The sequence below is a fragment of the Antennarius striatus genome, chromosome 5 (genome assembly GCF_040054535.1).
Source record: "Antennarius striatus isolate MH-2024 chromosome 5, ASM4005453v1, whole genome shotgun sequence".
In the NCBI taxonomy this organism is placed as follows: domain Eukaryota; kingdom Metazoa; phylum Chordata; class Actinopteri; order Lophiiformes; family Antennariidae; genus Antennarius; species Antennarius striatus.
The window spans coordinates 18,915,230-18,929,409 of record NC_090780.1 but is presented as its reverse complement, the minus strand read 5'-3'; the positions used below and the strand labels follow the sequence as shown (position 1 = coordinate 18,929,409).

The 14,180-nt window shown below is 43.3% G+C and overlaps 1 protein-coding gene across 2 annotated transcripts; it reads left to right on the top strand.

Annotated features, from left to right (window-relative positions):
- Positions 1–153: 153 nt before the first annotated feature.
- On the top strand, positions 154–13,564 carry ubap2a (ubiquitin associated protein 2a). Of its 2 annotated transcripts, none has more exons than XM_068315650.1 (27): positions 154–250; positions 2,004–2,141; positions 3,170–3,247; positions 3,467–3,577; positions 4,435–4,597; positions 4,738–4,818; positions 4,906–4,969; positions 5,659–5,756; positions 6,086–6,144; positions 6,230–6,300; positions 6,677–6,857; positions 6,960–7,230; positions 7,707–8,014; positions 8,192–8,418; positions 8,591–8,873; positions 9,244–9,283; positions 9,412–9,586; positions 10,326–10,377; positions 10,549–10,864; positions 10,951–11,042; positions 11,238–11,288; positions 11,392–11,485; positions 11,564–11,980; positions 12,152–12,256; positions 12,350–12,417; positions 12,505–12,696; positions 12,777–13,564. In XM_068315650.1, exons 2-27 carry the CDS (start codon positions 2,046–2,048, stop codon positions 12,870–12,872), a joined length of 3,789 nt encoding a protein of 1,262 aa, XP_068171751.1. In that variant the 5' UTR covers positions 154–250; positions 2,004–2,045; the 3' UTR covers positions 12,873–13,564. The 2 variants fall into 2 exon arrangements, with proteins under 2 accessions (XP_068171751.1, XP_068171750.1); XM_068315649.1 differs by having other exon boundaries at positions 6,227–6,300.
- The last annotated feature ends 616 nt before the right edge of the window (positions 13,565–14,180 follow it).

Here is a 14,180-nt window from a genome sequence, read left to right as displayed (position 1 = left end):
ACATGATAGGGATGACTGCTGAATTAGACGTGGTGTCCAAACAAATTAATAAAGTGTTCGATTGCAGAATGTGCAGTCCGACAAATCGGATTAAGTAATTCGAGCCAAAAGTCCATGTTTAATTCTGAGGTTTAACGTCGTAAGGGTGAGGAAGTTGTGCTCCAGAGAGAACGGACTCCCGAACGCGGCAGCATTGTGTCACGTGACCGCCTTGTCTGCTGCTGTCTGTGTGTGTGAAGCGTGTTAGCAGGTAACAAAAAACACTTAATTTCGTTTATATTTTATCAACTTGAGATTCTTTCGTTCGCCGCGTTTAAATAGTTCCCGTAAGCGAATTTTCGCTGAAATAGTTGTTTGCCTGCTTCGTTGTTTGCCTACTCGGGGCTGCGAGGGATGTCTTTGCCCGTTTTTCTGTTGTCTTCTTCCCCGGCGAGAAATGTCGGGATGGGATTGTGGTCCGCTACAAGGCCCTTTTCTTTACATTTAAAACACCTGTTTTGATAGCTGGCTAGCGTATTTTCTACATGTCGAAGACAAATTGTTCCAACAGCCACAATTGTTGTGGATTGATAAATACCCTTCAACAGTCCAGCTAGACCCCGTTCGGCTATTAACTAGGGATCAGATTTAGATAGCATCGTTAGCTAGCTACCGCTCAACTGCACCGTTTGTTCGTTTTCGACGGAACAGTGTCAGCATTAGCGTGTTCTGGCTAGCTTGAGTTAATGCTAGCGAGGACAAAGGGACCTTAGTACAAACATCTCCATCTCTGTTTGTCATCACAAACGACACTGTTAGAACCTAATTTGCTGTTGCCAGACGGACGTGTAACGTTGACCGTTACCTAATAGCCCTGTATGCACACTGAAGGGATAAGGACTCCCAATAGCAAGGCGCTGCTGTTAGCATCTGTTCAAAACAATACCTCCCTTTCTTTATTGCACGTATCAACACAAGAAAATCGTCAATTTGCTCTAATCATACATTAGCAATTTATTGGACTGATGGTTGTAATTGTCAGAAACGTGAGAAACGATTAAGAGGTGCAGAGTTACTGAATTGGCGTATTGTTATTGTGCAATACCTCCGTTGTTAACAGCTGTATTATGTGTCGGGTATTAAAATATATATAAAAAGCAGCTGTTGTTTTGCTTTTCTTAGTTAAAAATCAAATGTTGACATGTTTTAATAAAAAAAAAAATCCAGGTCGTTCTTTTACATTAGCTTTGTTCAATCCACCAGCCAATAGCAGACCCGCATGTGTCAACGTCACTCAGTCCCTGCAAGCTGCAATTCTATTGTTCTCTGACATAAAACAAATGAATCAGTGGAGAGATCTATAGTTGTTATTCTAGTAATGGACATAATTTTTAAAAGATAACAATTAAATAGCAGCATATTATATTTTTGATCGCGTTAAATTGCACTTATAGCTTTTTACTTATTGATAGGAACAGCCAATGAGGGGGTTGTATAGTTTGTTTTTTTGTTCAATATTTACCACAGAAAACTTTTTGTGTTTGTCTACTCCATACCCAAGTTCAAGCTATAAATGTTCTGCACTCAACTGTCAAGTATACATTGAAGAATTCAGTAGTTTATTTCAGCATTTTATTTTATATTCAGTTATCGTTGCGTGTTGTGCATCTGTCTGCTCAATTCCATTGTAGTTAAACTAGCAGTGAGATGGAATGTGGGATCAGGGTGTGTGGTGTTGTTCCTCACACACACTGTTGACTGTGCTGTTTGTAAGGGGACACTGCTGCTCTCACTCCTTGACCTAGATTTTCAGCATGCTGTTCTGTCCATGGGCAACTGTGTTCTTTACAATCTCTGTAAGGCTGGTGTTCATGTGATTGTGCAGTCGATGTAGCAATGCCCTCTCTGGGGGACTCTGCTGTAACAATGTAAATAAACCATGTGTATGTTTTAGGAATATTCCGTGGATTTAAGAACTATCAGTTAATGTACTCTTATTTCAATTTGTCTTGCTTCCTTCGCAGATTTTTCTATTTTGTACATACAGAGTTTTGTATATACTGTATATGATGAGCTCGCTGGGCAGCGATAAGGCCCGGGGCCCTCGGGAAAAAGCGTTACCAGCTTCCACTCACATGTCACAACCACAGAAACAGATACAGGTGAGGAGCCGCAACCACCTGAATGTGGAAAACAAATAAAATAAATGAATAAATAAACTAATTCTTTAATAATACCCGTAGGGAAATTACTTTTTTTTCCCACCCTAAATATTTTCTCACGTGTATATATTGTACAGGCCCGTACATACACACGGGACCTGTAGTGAAGAGTTTTCATAGACATTAAAAGTAAAGTAATACATTTTTACATAATTTTACGAGAAGATGTATTACTCTACCTCCCATCACTCTAGTGGGAGATAGAGTGGTGGGCAGCTCTCACATGGGGCGCACCATTAGCAACTTGTAAAAAGACAGTGCCTTGCTCAAGGGCACCTTGGCAGTGCTCAGGAGGTGAACTGATACCTCCCGTTGCCAGTTCACTCCCCAAATGTTTTGGCCCATAGGGGTCTTGAACCGACCACCCTCCGGTCTCCAGCCCAGGACTTAGTGGAATGAGCTTCTGCTGCCCCAACTTAACAATACCACACTGTTCTCAGCCACAGTTCTGAAAAAGAAACACCTGAGGACTCAGATCGTATCAATATAACTGCAGGGCACGGATTATGTGAGGTTCTTCCTTGTCAGCATTAAAAATAATTTCTTTTCAAACCCAGCCCTATAGCAATGCTTTTGGCAACAATGGGACCTTGGTAACTCAGGAGTTTCAGACACTTAAAACTAAATAAGTTCATTTATCCTTTTAGTAGTTATCTATACAGTTTAATGTCATTCACTGCAAATGATCTGCCACGTATTTATCTGATAAACTTTAATGCATTGACCTTTTGTGGAAACCTCATTTTAAGGTGTTGCTTAATCTGGGTTTTTTATTAGTTATTTTTGGTATTGCATTCTAGTTAACTATCACAGCAAACTGTCTCTTCAATATTTCAAATTCAGTTAATGTAAAAACCATCTGACTATAAATGGATTGTTTTGTGTTGTACTGCATTGCATTAAGTTTCATTGATACATTTACAAGCGTTTGCTCATACTTGTTACATTTTACTCCTTGTTTGGTTCAGGCTACTGCTGAACAGATCCGGCTTGCCCAGATGATCTATGACAAGAATGATGCTGACTTTGAAGACAAAGTCAACCAAGTGAGGAAAATTTTTCCAGATAGTACATCTGTCTGCTAGAGTCATCTGTTCTGACATATTGCGATGACTCCACTGCTCTATGGAGATGCATGAAATTTGCATATTTGATGTTGCCGTTTTGTGAATTGTTTTTAGTGTGAAACCATTTAATAAACCATATATGATCATTCTTATATCAACAAACATTGCTAATATAATTGTTACTGCATTTTTCCCAAGCTGATGGAGGTGACTGGTAAGAACCAAGATGAATGCATGGTAGCACTTCACGACTGCAATGAAGATGTTAGCAGAGCCATCAACTTTCTTCTGGAGAGCACCTCTGACATGGTAAATGACACTTGATCTAATTTAACCTCCTCAAACCTGACCAACAAGCCTATCCTGATTTTCAGCTGCAGGAAAGTGATATTTCAGCTGTTAGGGTTGGGATTTTTTTGTTTGGATGGAATACTCTGTATAATAACTGTTTTCTAGTAGGAAAGGAGCACCGGGTGAAAAACAGCAGCCTGAAATAAATATGTCAGATTATTAATCTTTTTCACATGGGAAATTTGACCTGCCACTAAAATGAAGGCAGAGGTGTGATTAAATATGAATACTACTCACAAAACTAGCACTTTTAATGGATGATGTCTGTTTGCTGCTACATGGGTGTGTGTGGCACGTCACCTAAGTTCTGTCTGTCCTTCTGACCTCTATAAATGGCTTGTATAAATAGTTTATTGTTGCCGTGCACACTGTTCACCCACACAATTGTTTTCACTTGCTGTATGTGATAAATCCTGTTGTCCGGACCGTAGCAGTGCACCTACTGTGATCACCATCTTAGGGGTTCTTCTTTTAGATTAGGTGAAGTCTTCATTTTATTCTGAGCAGTTTATTTTCTTTCAGTTGCCTCATTAGGTGTTTGCTTTTCTTACATGATCCAGTTACGTTGGTCACATTTTATTGCATAATTTTGTGGGGGGAAAAATAGGTGTCATCACAGCTTTATTATTCCTGTTTCCAGGCTTGATTCCTGTAATGTTTTGGTAAAGCGTCTCTTTTTCCTCTCAAACAAAATACATAGAATTCCACTATTTTGACTCAAAAGTAGCTGTGACATATCACTGAAATGAAGGAAAGTTACAAGCTGTAATTTATTTTCTCTGCAATGTCCTCTCTCGCTCCTGTCCTTTGTTTAGACCTCGTGGGAAACGGTAGGAAAGAAGAAACCCCTGGTGAAGGAGGGTCCATCAGAAAGTAAGGAGAACAAGGAGAACAGGGAGAAGAAAGGTGACAGGGAGGCTAGCAAGGGCCGGGCGGTGGCTAACCGCAAAGGCAAGGGAACCAATCGCAGCCGACAGGGTATGGATTCCAAACCTGATTTAGTCTAAATGTAGTTCAGAGCAACGTTACATTTTTCTTCTGTAAGATTGTTTAATTCCATCACGCCATCAGTAATGTGATTCGCTCTTCTTTTTATCTGCCTGGATGTCCTCATCCAGCACGTCCAGAGGAGAATGGTGTGGAGGTGACTCCAGTGGACAGAGGTTCTGATCGTGGCTGGCGGCTCAGAGGGGGTCGAGGTGAGTGGCTGTGTTGTACATTTAAACATTATCAATACGCCCAAGGCTTGAGTTGAAGATGCTGACTTTTCTCTGAATTTTTTGCAGGAACTGGAGGTCGAGGCAGAGGCAGAGCACCAGCAGGAAGCCGGTTCTCAGCTCAGGGCATGGGGTATTTTGGCATGACACACACAGGGTTTTTACTGACCTATGTATAAATTTCATATGTGTGTTTTTTATGTCCAGGGGAAGAGATTTTTAGTTTTACTTGCTGTGTTTTGGTTTCTCAGTGAATCCCAAGAGGTGTGCTTTTCGTCCAACTGTGTTGGAAAAGAAATCTTATTTTACTGCAATGCCCATTCGCGCATCAACACTCGCAACTTCACCTCATTGCAAATTTTTGGCAGGCAGTCACTTGATACCGTAGGCGTATTCTATTGGCTGACGGCATCCGGAAGTGCGTTACGTTCCGTGAGTGTCAGACTTACGTGAGACACAAAAGTGCTTTAAACAGTCAGTAAGAGTGTGGGAAAAGGTAATACAGATAGAAGGTGGTTTAATATCAGTATGGGGAGAGTTCATTAACGCTTACATTACCGTAAATAATAAGATAAATTGTCATAATACCGCGGAATTTGTTATTCGCTTGTGATTCCTGGAACGTATTAACCGCGAGTAATGAGGGCACACTGTATAGCCTCGTGTTTGATCAAGTATACACAATAGCCCAGATACTGTTTATTAGGAAAACAACAAAAATAACATCAAAGTAATGAAAAGATAAGAAAATTAAAAGAGCCCCCTCTCCTTTTAGTTTATGTGTGTATTCATATGTTTTTTTTACTTTTTCTGCTTTCTCAGGACCTTCAATCCTGCGGACTATACCTCAGAGGCTGGGACGGGGGCCACACAAACCCAAGTGTGGGATACAGTCGCCAACAACAGCACAGATGGAACAGGTGAGTTCTCACAGAGAACATGTGTGACTCATGACTTGGACGACTGGGCGATAAAACCGTCATCTGTTGAAATATCTGTCAAACAAAGACAAATTCAGGTGGTCTACAAAGCATGGCGTCAGTCAGCACCAACCAGGGCAGGGAAAGTTTTATGTTTATCATTAATGATGTTTTATATATTATCGCAAAGATGTATTCTACACAAAGCCATGATTGTGTAGTGAAGGTGCAACTCTAAGAACTCACGTGAAGAAGCTACATTCATCCTACATCTGACTAACCTCATCCTACCTGTATTTAAACTTTAACTCCTCATTGTTGTCTTCTAGTCACCTGGAGGAATACCTTGGAGGACTGGGCAGCTGAAGACTGGAATGAGGATGTTAGTGTGAGTTCACAAAGGGGAACACATCACACAATGTCTTGATGTCATTTTATAAACATTCCTCTCTTGTGATCGTTTGCTTCAGCAGCTCTCAGAGACCAAAGTGTTCACTTCCTCTTGTGCGCCTGCTTCTGAGAATCACATCACACCTGGGCAAAGGTAAGCGATCAGATGCAGTTTAAGGTCCAAATAAAATTATTCTGAAATTTTAAAACAATTTACCAACGATTTGTCCAGAAAAATGTACAATGTGCCATCAGTTCTATTAACTGGCTGCCGTTGACATCTATAGACATCAATTCAAACTGAACGTTCACTGCCAATGACGTCTATAGACATCAGTTACGTTATCATTAGAAGAAGTAGCTTCAGTTTTGGCTGTTTCTCTTTTTACATATTTAAAATGTACAAACTGTAAAGTTTCAAACCAGTTCTGTGCAGAATTTATGTGATGTACTTGTAGGATAAACTGCACTGTGATCTTTTCACATGTTGTCCATTTTCTAATTGATGTTACCAAATGTTTTTGTGGTAGTCTGGACCTTACCTCTCTGCTGCAGAAGCCTGTCGGTGGAGGAAGAGAACCAGCTTCATCCTCTTCCCCTCAGAGTCTGGTCTTCACAAACTCACACCACCATCAGCCGACGCAGCAGCAACTACAGCTGCCCCCCAGCCGCAGTGCTACCAGCAGCACCAGCTACGCTCACGCTGCTCTGGTAATAAGATTTATACTGTTCTACCTTTTTTTATAAAGTTTTTCTCATTTGTCTCATGTAGGAAAAAAAAGACTGGTCAAACTTCTTTCCTGTATGTCACAGTCGTCCGTTCTGGGAGTTGGTTTTGGGGACTTGGGACAGGCCAAAAGGCCTCAGCCCAGTGCTGGTGCTCAGATACTGGAACAGCTGAAGGGTCCTGGCTTGGGTCCACTCCCCTCATCCCAGGCTGCTCCTCCAGTCAGCACTCAAGGAAGCAATGCCCCCATCAGCCGACTGCCGGGCCTGGGAGCACCTGTGCCTCCACCCTCCTCATCTAGCTGGGACATAAAGGCCTCAGAATCCAACACCACTGCACTGTCCTCACAGTTCAGCCGTAGGTGTTAAATGGTCATATTGTAGTTACGCACACAGGGGAGATAAGGATTATATGAAGCAGGGAAAAAGCTGTTAAGTTTTGCTGGAGATTAGCCTGTTCACTGTCGGCAGTGACTGTTTTTCCTTTCTATATTGTGCACTGCTCCCTTTAAACGGTACTGCTATTGACATTCAGTGTATTTTACTTTTATAACGAAATAAAGGCAAGATAAGATATCAGCAAGATAAGATAAAAAAATTTCTACATGTTGTAGATTTCCATTTGTCCATGTGGATGGTTGTACAGTGAAATTGTTGACATTCAGGAAACTAAAACCTAAAAATATATATGTTTTATATAATGTTTTATCAACGCTAATGAAAAATTGGACGTCACAGAATGTCTTACCAGATGCGTCACTGAAGGTGTGCCTGTAAACCTGTGGAAAAACTGGCATGTTTTTTTGTTTGTTTTTTGCTTGTGTGTTTCTGCAGGTGAGTTTGGCCTGCAGCCAGAACCTTCGCTTGTGCTAAGCCAGCTGGTTCAGAGGCACACAGGGCCCTCATTGCCTCTGGCACGGCAACCCAGTCCTCCATCACAACAAAAAGGGTCCCCTGCTCCAGCGTCGCCTGCTTCCCAGCACACCAGCACGTCAGCACAGGCGGGTCCGGCGATGGCAGCTGTTGCTGGTGCCAAACCTCCTGCCCCCACTGCAGGGCTGGACCCACCGGGCGGCAGTACACCTCAGCAGCAACGGGCGCAACTCAAGGGCCAGAAACGAAGGATACCTCCCACATCCAAGGTAAGCCGTGGGTGGAGAAGTTATTGCCCTTTTGTGTTAGTCCAACATTTCTGCATTTTCTAAAGTCACTTTTGCAAAAATCCAAACATTTTATCAAATGTCTGGATCATGAAAAACACAAAGTTATATTACCTTATTATTATTATGATCCTGAATGTGTCGCCTCCCTCTTTGCAGATACCCTCCACTGCGGTAGAGATGCCAGGCTCCGCTGACGTCCCGGGGCTGAACCTCCAGTTCGGAGCTCTAGACTTCGGCTCAGAGTCGACATTATCAGAGGTCGGAGTTGTGGACAACTGTATTAGTGCAGCATCCAGGGAGTCCACACCAGCCTCCACCCCTGCACCAACTGCACTGGGACCCGCATCACAGAGCCAGCCAAACCTGTACTCCAAACCGCTCAGGTACTACAGGTATTCTTGTTAGTGTAGATAGTAGTAGTAAAGATCTGGAAATACCTTTGATGTTTGTCATAGGTCACCTCCTTTCCCCTTCCCTTCCTACCAGGTGTTTGTGGAATTACTCAGAAATGAATTTTATATCATAACTTTTTGTCTTCCTGTTGTTATTTTTCAGCGAGTCCCTGGGCAGCTCGCTTTCTGTTGCGCTGCCTTTGCCCCTCTCCACATCAGAGCCCGTATATCATTCCTCCTCAATCGCATTGCCCAGCCTCACTCCCTCATTAGGGAGCGCCAGCTCCACCAATCCCCCTTCCTCCTCCTCAACAGCCTCCTCCAACTCCTCTACTGTACCCCCGTCCTCTCACTTCTCTACAGTTGGGGGAAGTTATGATGGGACCATGTCCCCCCACACAAGACTGGCTTTTTCCCAGAGCAAAGAAACCACAGGGCCAGTCATGGTGAGTAAAAATAGTCAACAGAAGTGCACTTCATGTCTTTTTTGTGTACACAGTATGACACTGATGTATAGCAGGTCAGTGGACATCAACTCTCACCATGGTCAAACTCTGGTTGAGTCATAAACTTGAGTCTGATAAACATTAAAAATCAGATTTGTCCTTTTGCCAGCGGTCTTTGACCAGAACATTCATCCATTATCCCTTAAGACATCTCTCATGGGACTCGTATGAATTCAGCGCGGATATTCTTCCTGATTTTGATGTGGACATTGGTGTTCATTGACTAAGTTTGTTCCTTGATGTGTTTGTGGTATTGATTTTGGTCTGGTATCAGCATCCACTAACACTGAGCTGTCCTCTTTATCACCAGAATGGTCTGAATGGTATAAGGACATCTGCTGTTATAGACAGTAAGTTACCTTCTCCTGAGTTATTTGTTCAGCACATACTTTCAACAGTAAACATCTGCTAACAGCCACATTTCTCAGGCTGTGCTGTTCCAGACTCTCTGACCATAAAGTCCTTTCTGTCTTCTCAGCTTCATCAGCGTCCTCCACGCCTAAGCCAGAGTCACCGTCTCTGAGTATAAGCGCCAACGGTCCCTTAGTACCGTCCTCCCACTTACCCACCACCCTGCCTGCACACAGCTCCACCACACTCTCCAGCCTGGCACAGGACCTGCCCTCAGCGACCCAGCTCAGCTCACTCAACAGGTGACATGCACGCACACATCTTTTTCCATGAATCCAACGGTACATTGACTTATGAGTAGCACTAATTTGTGATTTTTTTCAGGTTTGAGCCATCACTTGGTTGATTTTTTGAATTTATGTTTTTTTCTTTGTGGCTTTGAGTTTAGCCAGTCGGAATTCACGAAGAGGTGAAAATGGAAAAAGTGTGGTGAAAAAAAGGCAAATCAGTGAAGGTTAAATGAAAATGAAATAAAAAAAATATAGGGATTAGGTTCAGCGATGGTGTAGTGAGTTCAGCAGTAGTTCATGACAAACTAAACTAACAGAAAAAGTATGAAACAAACTTGGTCCATCTTCCTCGCCTATTTCCTCCACCCTCCGCCTCCGTCAGCATCATCTGTTAGCTCAGGTTGTCTGATCTCCAAGGTACATGCACTTTATAAAACCAGGTTATTTCTTTACATTCGACTTCAGTGTGTTTGTTTTATAGAATATTTGTTATTTATAGGTAAATTTTTGTTATTTAAAACACATTGGATGTTATTTTGGGGGGGTTCTGAAACAGATTAATGGCATTTAAAGTATTTTTATTGGGGAAATTTTATTTGATACAAGCAAATAGAGTTACAAGCTCAGTCATGGAATGATTTCAACCAATCAGTCTATATGCTCTCAGTGTTCTCCTGTCTAAATTATGCAGTTTTCATTGACTCAACTCAACTCAGTTCATGACTCTGTCTGTCTCTCCCTTCATTCACAGCCACGTTAGCAGTCATTCCTCAGTTTCAGCTCTGGGCTCCAGCTCTCTCACTGTAAGTATCTGTCTACTACCTAATGAGCACAAGACCATTTTGAAAGATATGCAGCTAGCAGCATAGTTTTATACAGTTTTCATCATATCAATTTTCCATTATCTGCTTAAGTATTTATACAAACATCCAATGGTTGAATTGAAATAAAAAATAATCATCATCACTTCTCAGTACACCAGTGTTGACAACAGCAGCGTGAGCTCATTAGCCCCCTCTTCTGGCTCTTACACGTCATCGCAGCCCTCTGCCTCCACACTTCACTCAACCCACAACAGCAGCAACAGTAGCAACAGTATCAGCCACCTGGCTAACATGCCCAACATGGGCAGCACCATCAGCAGCACAGTCAGTGGGATCGCCGGCAGCAGCGGACATCACTCCTCTGCCACTGCAGCCAGCACAGCACTGGGACTTGGCTCCAATGGAGCTACTGCTACGTCCAACCCCTCTGTACCAAGAACCACACCCCTGCTCGCTTCCTCCACCGGTACACACCAACAAACTCACACTCACTCGTTCATTATCTGACAGAACAGTATGTGGGCATGAATGTTGTTGTCATTGTATTTACAGGTAAAGCTCCCCCTAACTTGTCCCAGGGAGTGCAGCCTTTACTGCCCAACCAGTATATAATGGGACCAGGGGGACTGCTGCCAGCATACCCAGTAAGCAGCCATTCAGGATCTTGAATCGTTGAATCTTTTTTATGAATGGAAAGGAATACCGTGAAATTTGTCCCTTGAGAACTGATGAAGATGACGAAGATTTAGTTTTTTTTAGTTCAAATTAAACCAATTTTAGCTAAGACAAATTGGTTTAATTTGTCTTAGCTTACCGTACCTGTCCTTTATGTTTCACAGCAGATCTACGGCTACGAGGATCTCCATATGCTCCAGTCCAGACTGCCAATGGTGAGCTGCATTTCTACGCTATTTATTGTCTAGTCTCACTCAGATGTTTAAACTTGATGGGCTGCTGTGTGGCTCCTCTCCTGATCTTCCACTATCCTTTCAGCCCTCTTTACAAGATTACTATGGAATCACATTCCCTGGCCCCACAGCGACTCTCTCTGGCAGAGACGGGAGCCTAGCCAACAACCCCTACTCAGGTGAGGCTCCGTCACCATTACTTTCTCTAAAAGCCTAACACCCAGCGTTAGTCCTCAACAATCTCCATCGTCTCTCAGGAGAAGTCACAAAGTTTGGCAGGAATGACTCCACCTCCCCTGCACCCCCCACGAGCCTGGCTGCCTCGCAGCCTCCCCAGGGCCAGAGCCAAGGACAGAGCCAGGCCCAGCCTCAGCCTCCTCAGGCCCAGCCTCAGCCACAGGGCCAGCCTCAGCATCATAACAGTCAGCAGGCGTTTCTGCCTCCAGGCTACAGCTACACAGGCCTGCCTTACTACCCCGGGGTGCCTGGTGCTGTGCCTGGTGCGGCCGCCTTCCAGTATGGCCCCACCATGTTTGTTCCTCCCGGGGGTGCGGGACCAGCCTCAGCCAAGCAACACAGCATGAGCCTGGGTTTGGGAAACCCCTCGGCTAGCCCCTTCCAGCAGCAGGCACAGCAGCAGCCCAGCGGTTATGGCCAGCACACCTTCAGTTCAGGTCAGCAGTGCACCAATTCATTCATGTTTGAAAAGTAGTTGTAGTTCAGTGTAAGAAAATTTTGATTCTGATTGAGTAAACTCCCAAATGATATATTGTATTGTGTTTAAATGGTTTCATATAAAACAGTGATTATAGCTTGAACTCAGAGGATGATATTTTCTTGTCCAGGGTATGAGGAGCTGACAGCCGGGCCTGGAGGAGTGGACTACACTAAAGGATACAACTCCTCTTCACAGGCACAAGCCAAGTCTGCATCTGCTGGACCAGGGAAAGGTAGGAAGGGAAACTGTGTCATTGATAACCGTCTTCAGGTGAAGTTTTAAAGTCTGAAATTATAACATCCAAATGCTGCCGTCATTCTTCTAGGCGTCTCAGTGACGTCCAGTAACTCTGGTGTGCCCGACATCAGTGGAAGTGTTTACAATAAGACCCAGGTGAGCCTCGAACACTGAAGGATCCCCACCTGCCCTTTGGTTGTTAATGCTCCTTGGTTTAATTTGTCCTTTATCCTCTGTCTGCAGTCATTCGATAAGCAAGGTTTCCATGCGGGGACCCCTCCTCCATTCAGCCTGCCATCAGCACTTGGGGGACCAGGGCCTTTGAACCCTGGAGCAGCTCCCGGAGGCTATGCACCAGCCCCATTCCTCCACATTCTGCCTCACCAGCAACCGCACTCGCAGCTGCTGCACCACCATTTAGCTCAAGATGGACAGGTAAAACTGAAACATCTCTTGGCACCTTTACAGGCTGGTTTCTAGATTCTAGATTTACAGCGGTGTGTTTCTGTGTTCAGGGTGGTCCGAGTCAGCGTGGTCAGACCAGCAGCCTGCAGCAGAAAAGCCAAGTCAACAAGTCGAGCTACGGCAGCTCCCCCTACTGGGCCAACTGAGGGCACTACATTTGTGATGTGTGTGTGTGTGTGTGTGCATGGACAGACACCAACACACACAGTGCTACACCTGACTGACAGGATTACAGAAGGACAAACCATTTTACAACCCAAGCTAAAAAAACAACAACACACTAAAACACCCCCACCCCTTTGCTCTGTATATCCCCTTTTCAAATTTATGGCTGTTATATGTAAAATATATTTATGTATGTATTTATACAGTATATATGTATTGGTAGGACATAAAATGTGGTTTTTCTGCCTTTTTGGTTTTTATTTTTAAGGACATTTTATTTCAAAACAGCGTGGAAAGAAGAGAATGCTAAATCATGGAGATGAAGTTGGTGAATATACTTGAACACAAGCATCTTGTGATGTGGAATTTTTTTTGTATGCATATAAATTGAGAATGGTGTACATAGATTCTACACATCATTTTCATGGCAAAGGCCTTTTTTTATTTTGGAAGAATTGTTTTTGTAACTTTGGTCTCCCGCATCTGTGAATCCCTATATTGAGGGTGACCTGAGATGATAGCTTGACTTTTCTTTATGCCCCATTTCCCTCCATCTGTCTCTCATTCCTCAAGTCTTACTAGTTGGCTGGTTTCACCAGCAAGGCCTTGAATTTGATGTCATTTTAACATTGGTTTAATCCTTGTTGTCCAAAATTAAAAGTTATGAACTATTTGCACGAATCTGGCATTTGTATTTATCAACCAGTGTTTCTGGATTCAGACCCACAGCTTTCAAGCACATGGAGGATGATATTAATCATTAAGGACCAAACACTAACTTAAATAACAGCCAGAGGATATCACAATGAAGAACATGTTAAGGTGTCATGTGTCGGTAGATTTGGTTTATGCCAAAAATAAATCTTGAGGTTGCAATTACAACAACCATGTTACAAGAATTTTCCGGGTTCCATTTTTTTAATTCTTATTCTTCTCCTTCCGGCTTTTCCCTTCAGGGGTCGCCACAGCGAATCAGTTGCCTCCATCTAACCCTGTCGTCTGCATCCTCTCCTCTCACACCAACTACCCTCATGTCCTCTTTCATTACATCCATAAACCTCCTCTTTGGTCTTCCTCTAGGCCTCCTGCCTGGCAGTTCAAAACTCAGCATCCTTCTACCAATATATTCACTATCTCTCCTCTGGACATGTCCAAACCATCTCAGTCTGGCCTCTCTGACTTTATCTCCAAAACTTCTTACATGTGCTGTCCCTCTGATGTACTCATTCCTGATCCTATCCTTCCTGGTCACTCCCAAAGAGAACCTCAGCATCTTCATCTCTGCTACC

Coding starts and splice junctions, on each gene's coding strand:
- ubap2a (XM_068315649.1), top strand. CDS start 2,046: ATGATGAGCTCGCTGGGCAGCGATAAGGCCCGGGGCCCTCGGGAAAAA. Junction 4,598..4,737: donor AACCAATCGCAGCCGACAGG/GTATGGATTCCA, acceptor GTCCTCATCCAG/CACGTCCAGAGGAGAATGGT. Junction 8,874..9,243: donor AAACCACAGGGCCAGTCATG/GTGAGTAAAAAT, acceptor CTTTATCACCAG/AATGGTCTGAATGGTATAAG.